Source organism: Vulpes vulpes, chromosome 3 (assembly GCF_048418805.1).
Source record: "Vulpes vulpes isolate BD-2025 chromosome 3, VulVul3, whole genome shotgun sequence".
Lineage (NCBI taxonomy): Eukaryota > Metazoa > Chordata > Mammalia > Carnivora > Canidae > Vulpes > Vulpes vulpes.
In genome coordinates, this window is record NC_132782.1 from 111,930,345 (window position 1) to 111,937,524 (window position 7,180).

The 7,180-nt window shown below is 55.7% G+C and overlaps 1 protein-coding gene across 4 annotated transcripts in view; it reads left to right on the forward strand.

Annotated features, from left to right (window-relative positions):
• LOC112923272 (mitochondrial import inner membrane translocase subunit TIM16) overlaps window positions 1–6,909 on the forward strand; it is a 67,429-nt gene extending 60,520 nt beyond the window's left edge. For all 4 annotated transcript variants that reach the window (XM_072751370.1, XM_072751372.1, XM_072751374.1 and 1 more), the window contains 4 exons: window positions 4,772–4,856; window positions 5,672–5,808; window positions 6,234–6,299; window positions 6,750–6,909. In XM_072751370.1, coding sequence (XP_072607471.1) covers window positions 4,772–4,856; window positions 5,672–5,808; window positions 6,234–6,299; window positions 6,750–6,836 — 375 coding nt within the window. In that variant the 3' untranslated portion in view covers window positions 6,837–6,909. The remainder of the gene's footprint in view (window positions 1–4,771; window positions 4,857–5,671; window positions 5,809–6,233; window positions 6,300–6,749) is intronic.
• The last annotated feature ends 271 nt before the right edge of the window (window positions 6,910–7,180 follow it).

Here is a 7,180-nt window from a genome sequence, read left to right on the forward strand (position 1 = left end):
CCCCCTGCCGCGCCGGAGGCCGGGTCCAGCCCGGGAGCCCTGCGCGGCCGCGCGGCACGTTGGCGGTGTTGCCCTTTGGAAACGGACGAAACGGGCGCCGAGACTTTGCCAAGGAAGTGGCGGGCCTGGGGCTCGAGCGGGCCCCGCGACCCCGAAGCCTGAGCGTCTCCGCGTTTCCTGTGGCACCCGCAGCCAGTCCGCAGACCCGGGCCACTCTGGCGGCGACGAGTCCCCTGGGGACCCTTTAAACACGCAGCATGTCCTCGGAGGTTCTAGAAGCCCCCCCTCCCCCCGGGTGACTGAGGCAGCCGGTTTGGGGAGCCCCTTCTTAACCAATAAGAAGGATAACACAAGAGCTTGCAAGGCCCAGGCCCTTGCACTGGAAGCCTTACGTGGATTCTCTCATTTAATGCTTGTGAAATGCATAGGGCCATGGTTCCCGTTTCACAGAGAAGGAGCCTGAATCTCAGAGTTGGATTCCTCCAGGGTCGTTTCATCCAGCGTTGCCAGAGGCGGGTGTTGAGCCGAGTCATGCCCAGCCCTTGGACCGCGGCCTGCTCACGCATTCCTGCCTGTAACTCTGAGCACCGCCCCCCCCCCCCCCCCCCCCCCCCGCAAGAGCCACGTAAAATGTTGCTCTGGACCAGTCTGTATCCTAAAGGAGGAATCCGGCAAGTCTGTAAAATAGGACAGAACAGATAGTGCTCTGGGAAGGGTTTGGCTTAGAGGGAATATGGGAGTATTGTGTTGTCTTTTTTTTTTTAAGATTTTATTTATTCATGAGCGACGCAAAGAGAGGCAGACACACAGGCAGCAGGAGAAGCAGGCTCCATGCAGGGAGCCCGATGTGGAACTCGATCTCAGGACCCTGGGGTCACGCCCTGTGCCAATGGCAGCCACCCAGGCATCCCTCCTGTTAAGTCTTGAAGGATGTTGGGTTTTGACGGAGTATCAGAGTAGTAGGGACGATGTAGTCAAGGTTAATGGGTATTGTTTTTTGGGGGGGGGTGATGAAAATGTTCTAGGACTAGTAATATTCTGTACTTTTTAGTGTGTTTACAGAGGTATGTGAATACCCTAAAACCACTGAATACTTGAGTAACTTGTATGGTGTGTGTGTGTTGGGAGACATGGGGGTAAAAGAAGTAAGAGCTGATCTAGAAGTAGATGGTGTGGCTGCAGGGCCGAGAGGTGAGGGGAGAGAAAACCAGAGCAGTTGTAGCTGTCCAAGGTGAGATTGCCCAGCTGAGAAGTGGGCTGAATTTGCAGGCCCTGGCCGCAGAGTTGTGTGTATTGGAGGATGGCCTGAGTCCTCCAGCAGAGGGAGCGGTAGGCATTTGGAAACCCTGTCTGGGGGCATAGTTTTGCTGATGATGGCCTGGTTAAGTGTCACATTCATTCAGATACGATCGATTGGGCTGCCATGCCAGCCATAGGCGGGGGCGCCAGGCTTACTGTGGTCCTGACTGCCCTCCCGCCTAGTCGTGATGCCAGCAGCTGTTTGCAGGGGCTTTGGGGTGAACATCCTCAAGAAGGGGGTGAGTCTCAGTGGCAGTGTCTGCCCAGCAGCCCAGGGGCTGGGAACTAAGCTTTGAAGGGAACATTGCACATCCTAGCTGTCTGAAAACCGGGTTCCCTTCGTAATGCACCTCACCTGAGATGCGCCACATTCCTCCGTGTCCCCCAACGCTTGCCTGTGGTCTTCTGTCCCAGTTGCAGAGCTGTGGTTCTGCATTGGGCTATGTCGTTCCTCAGATGAGAAAGCAGATGTGTCATCCACAGTGGCTCCCAGGCTCGGCGACCTGTGTCTCTGACCTCTGCTCCTCGACTGGCAGCTTGGCCTGAGTTGGATGCCATGTCAGCTGGCTGTTCTTGTCCAGGGTCTTTAGGCCCAAGTGTCAGTCAGTGGACTATGGGATGTTTGGAGACTTTCCAGGAGAGACCTCAGCCAGCGGCTGCCATCATCTCCTCTTGTAACTGGCGGAACAATGATCTGGCTGACCCACAGCTGGCACTGGGTACTGAATAGGTGGATGAGAAGCTTGGCCATACTGCCTGATGTCTGGACCGTCCGGCACCAAGCAGGGTCTAGTCCAGAAGCAAAGGCAGCTGTTGGGCTGCTTTGAACCTGCCACTGACTGGTTGGGTTTATGTGGATTGCCTTCTGAGGACCTTGCAGTCCTCCTGTAAGGAAGGTATGATTCTCTCCGTTTTGCAGATAAGAAAACAGGTTCAGAGAGGTTGAGTAATTTATGCAGGGCCACACAGCTAGTGAAGACAAGCTGGGAGTCCAGGTTTAAGCTCCAAAGCAGTCCTCCCCCTCCTCTTCCACACTGCTTCTCAGTGCTCTTGGCACGGAGCCTGGCTTTTTGCAGCCTTCTCCCCTGAGGAATCAGTGGCTATATCAAATGAGTTGCCTTATTGGGAAAGGCTTTGCTACTCCATAGTATCTGACCGTTGTCCGGTTTTGTGAAATCAATGTAATAAATGAAAAGCGACATTTATTGAGTACCTACTGTATCATCAGACTCTGTGTCAGGCACTTTACATTGTCTCATCACATCCATCTGACAGTGCTGTTTTTGACCACATTTCACAGGTGAGGAAACAGGCTGAGGGAACATAAGAGCTTGTGCAGGGCACACAGCTGGGATTTGCACACAGGTGATCCCAGAGCTTGCCTGTATGACCACACACCACACTTCATCCCCTGGAGAAGCATCCCACAGGAACATTCGTGGCCTCGGTGGGCCAGCCAGGCTGCTCCCTTGGCCAGCCAGGGTAGCCTCTGAAACTGCAGGCTACCCCAGCCTGTTCTGCAACCATGGAGCTCTGGCAGCAGGAACGATGGGGCTACTGTGCCACTGTGGTTGAAGCCAGCAGCACCAGCTGGGGAAGCTGCCCAGTTACAGTCTCAGTTCTTAATGTTCATTGTTGAGCAACAGCCACTGCTCAGGGCAGAGAAGTGAGGTTGCCCTGGGGTCTATGGCAGCAGGTAAAGGTATGGTCTGAGGCCCGAGGGGTGTGTAGGCCGAGGGAACCCTGTGAAGTCACCTACTGGCCTGTCAGCCTCTCTGTAACTCAGACGGGACCAGAAGTCCATCAGGGAACCTCCTGTCCCGCTTCAGAGGGGCTTTGGGCACGGAGGGAGAAGTTGGGCAACTTCCCAACCTGCAGTGCATCGGTTATTTGTCTTGACACCTGCACTGCAGCTGTCTGCAGCACCACCCCCTCCCTTTGATCACTGGAGCCTTCGCTGAGCTCTGCTTTCTGGTGTGAAATACAGGGCTTGTGAAATTTCAACTTACTTGTGAAATCCAAACCACTTCCATTTATTTTTTTACTACTAACGTCCCAGAACTACCATCTCACCCCGCCCATAAGGGCAGGTTCATTGGAAGCCAAACAAGGGCAGTTCTGGAGTCCAGATCCCCCTGGAATCTGATGAGCTCTTCTTTGGCCTCTGGGTTGGGTCCTCAGTCCTGGTCAGGTTGCTCAGTTGCCCTCCCTGCAGGATGCTGTGTGTGGTGGGCGGCCTGTGGAGGCCATGGCTAACAGCACCGATTTGGGGTCCTAGCCATGTCCTCAGGCTGATCACTAAACCTCTGGTCCTCGTGTCGAGTTTTTGGGTTAAATGGCACAGTGACTGGCACCCAGGATGAGGTGATACTTGTTGACTCGCAGAACATGTGACTGCAGACAAGTGCAGAGAAGAGTAAGGGGAACCATGGGGTGGGCCCCGTGAGTGGTGTCGACCTGCAGTGGGGGCGCTCTGGGGCCTCTGCACACCCGCGTTGTACTGTCTCCCACACCCGGCCATTTCCCAGTGTGCTGTCTGTATGTAATCTCTGTCCTCAATCAAGTCTGGGTGGTTTCCCATCTCAGCCACCTTTTTCATCTTGTCTTGAACAACTTTACAAGTTCCCTATGCTCTTGCCTGCTCCCTTTACGTAAAGGACAACCTTTACGTTTTCTCCTGTTGGGCTCACCCCGTCCCTCTGCCTTGAAAGCCCCAATATTCCCATTGTGATTCTCCCTGCCCTCAAAATCCAGCCCAGTAGAAATAGGCAGTGTGCAGGAGCTCTGCGGGCACAGCTGGCTCCTGTGTGTCCTTGTAGGCTGAGCGCTGAGCAAGCTTAGCTGATGCTGCATGTGTTTGAACCAGTGGAGGAACTGGTGACCAGTCCTGCTCTCCCTCACCAGTTGGTCCTCGGTATCTTTGGCTAAGTACCTCCCTAGTGGGCTCTTGGCTGCTTGAAGGTGGAGAGTCTTTTTCTCTTTTGTTCTGTTGTTTGGAAGAGTGGTGAATAGTCTTGGGAGAAGGGAGGTAGCGCCAGGCTCCCGGAGTCTCCTACTGGTTGAACAGAGATTGGAACTGCCTATCCCAGAAGCATGGAAGGCCTGGCCTGGCAGCGATGAATCTGTGGTGGGTCTGGGATGAGCCCCTGGCTCTGCTCTGTGCCCCCTAGTGTTGCTTTTGAAGTCTCTGTGCCCTGCAGCCCCATTGCCTTAGTCCCTGTCCTCCTGTCTGAAGATCAGGGGGTCCCATCTGCCTCTGGGGACTCCCTCAGATTCACCCCCCAGCCGTCTATCCAGTGAGCACCTGAAGCCACCCAAAGCAGAGGCTTTTTATCAGGGTACTTTGGAAGAAGTTGCCTGTGGCTGCTGCTCTGTGCTTCACAACCTCAGAGACCTTACATTCAGCAGTAACTTCCAGGGTCCCGTCTCTGGAGAATGTAACCTGCTAACCAGGTACCTGCTTTGCCCACAGGCCAAATACCTGGCCCAGATCATTGTGATGGGGGTGCAGGTGGTGGGCAGGGCCTTTGCCCGGGCCCTGCGGCAGGAGTTTGCAGGTAAGCCTGAGCCCCTGGGAGTTCCTGCCCAGGTCACATTTTCCTCCTATCTGTGGCCCCTCATTGTGGCCCTATGGTGAATGCAGGAAACCCCTCTGCAGGCTGGGGTTCTGGCTACCTGGCATTTCCCAGTGGAGGGGGACATTGTGGGATTTTAGGACATTCTCATAAAAGGGAAACCTGGTTGACCTGAACATTGAGGTAGGAGTTGGCAAGCTTGTTCACCTGGCTACCTATTTTTGTAAATAAAGTTTTTATTGGAACACAGCCATACCCTCTGGCTGCTTACAGGGCAGTCAAGTAATTGCAACACAGACTTTAATTGGCTTGCAAAGCCTAGAATATTTACTCTTTGACCCTTTAAGAAAAAGTTTAATGGCTCCTGAATCTAGGGTCACTGAAAGGGAAGAGGTCACCTGAGCCACCTGCTTTGGTGGCCTAGGTAACTGGTGGGCAGCCAGGTCTCAACTGAGCTATTACTGCCTCTTCCCACCTGCAGCTTCACTCTGCTTCCCATTATGGCCTAAAGCTCCCCAACATGCTGTCACTTGGGATGAGGGGTAAGGGAGAGACGTGGGACAGGGACCTCTCGTGCTCTAGGTTGGAACCATACCCCTTGCCCGCTGTCCCAGTGGGGTAAATCTGTCCTCACTTCATATACTCCCCCAAATACAACCGCTCCTGGAGAAGGGATGCACCCTGTCCCTGCATGTGTCTTTTCCCCTGCCACCTGGCAGGCTGAGCTGCCCACTTGGAATGCCCAGGGGAACCCCTGGGCTGCTAAAGGTTGAGCACTCACCCGTGTGTCCACACAGCCAGCCGGGCAGCAGCTGATGCTCGAGGACGTGCTGGACACCAGTCTGCAGCTGCCTCCAACCTGTCTGGCCTCAGCCTCCAAGAGGCCCAGCAGATTCTCAATGTCTCCAAGCTGAGCCCGGAGGAGATCCAAAAGGTGAGACTGGTTCCGAGACAGGCCTTGCCTCGACAGACCAGATCAGGGGCTGCAGGGTCAGGCCACCAGAATCAGGAAGAGTGAAGGTGGCCCAGGGAAAGGGGCAGATATGGAGGCTGTGGCTGCAGCCAGTGTGGACGCCCTCATTGTGGGAGCTGCTGTCACTCCTTTGTTTTTAGGCCCAAGGCAGGCAGTGGCCGAGGCAGAGTCCCTTCCCTCCGTGGGCACCTGTCCACCTTTCTGTCCCCTAGCAGTGACAGGTGGCTTCTGGGGTTGCATAGCAGGGCACGTGGGGCAGCAGGGTTGAACCCTTTGGCTTTCCTTCTTTGTCATTTCCTAGCTTCCCCTGCCTCTGTAACCCAGAGACCGCACACCCTCTCACCGTGTCGTGTCCCCGCCCCCCCCCCCCCCCCCCCCCCCCGCAGAACTACGAACACCTGTTCAAGGTGAATGATAAATCCGTGGGTGGCTCCTTCTACCTGCAGTCCAAGGTAAGTGCTCTTGAGGTTGGGAGGAGGTTAAGCCAAGGGCCTGTTCTTACTGGGGGTCCCTTATTTCCAGGCGGTTCAGAGCCTGACAGGCAGGAAGGCCCCAGGTCCTTCCCTGATGCCCCAGCCTCAGGCAGGCCCCCCTCGACTGCCACTCCCTCTGCTATCTCAGCCCCACAGGACCTGGCCGGTTGGGCTGAATTGGCCTGGGCCCTTTGTCACCCTGGGGAGTGGCCCTCCTAGCAGCGATGGCTGTGGAACAGGACCACTAGCCGGCAGACGGCAGGGTGTGCCTGGGCCTGGTTGCCCGGGGGATGCTGCGCACCGGCAGAGGCAGTGCTTGTGTTTCCCAAGCTGTTAGCTCAGATATGCCCACTGCTCTGCGGGGACCGGAAAGGACAGAGGCCCATCCCGCTCGCTCACTGCCCTACCCGGTTCTAACTCCCTCCCCAGGTTGTCCGAGCTTGGGAGCGCCTGCAGGAGGAGCTCAGGATCCAGGCCCAGGAGGACAGAGAGAAGGAGCAGATGCCCAAAACGTGACCACTCAGCTCCTCCTACTGCACCCCATCCACCTCCTCTAATTTATAGTTTGGTAATAAATGTCTTTTCTGCATTTTTCAATGCACATATCCAGATTCCAGAAGGCAGCCTGCTCTTCTGGCCAGTGGGGAGGGGAGGCAGCAGCGCTATATCCCTGTTAACATGCCTTTGACACCCTGCAGGGCTGGGGTGGGTGAGGTTGGCCAGAAGCCAGCCAGTCCAGCCCTGCCCGCTGAGCTGTCACGTACCAGATGTGGCCACTCCTGTTGTCAGGGCGCCAGCTCCAGGCCCCTCCAGCATCTCACCATCCTCAGACTTGCCCTTACCCTTCCCTCTGGGTACAG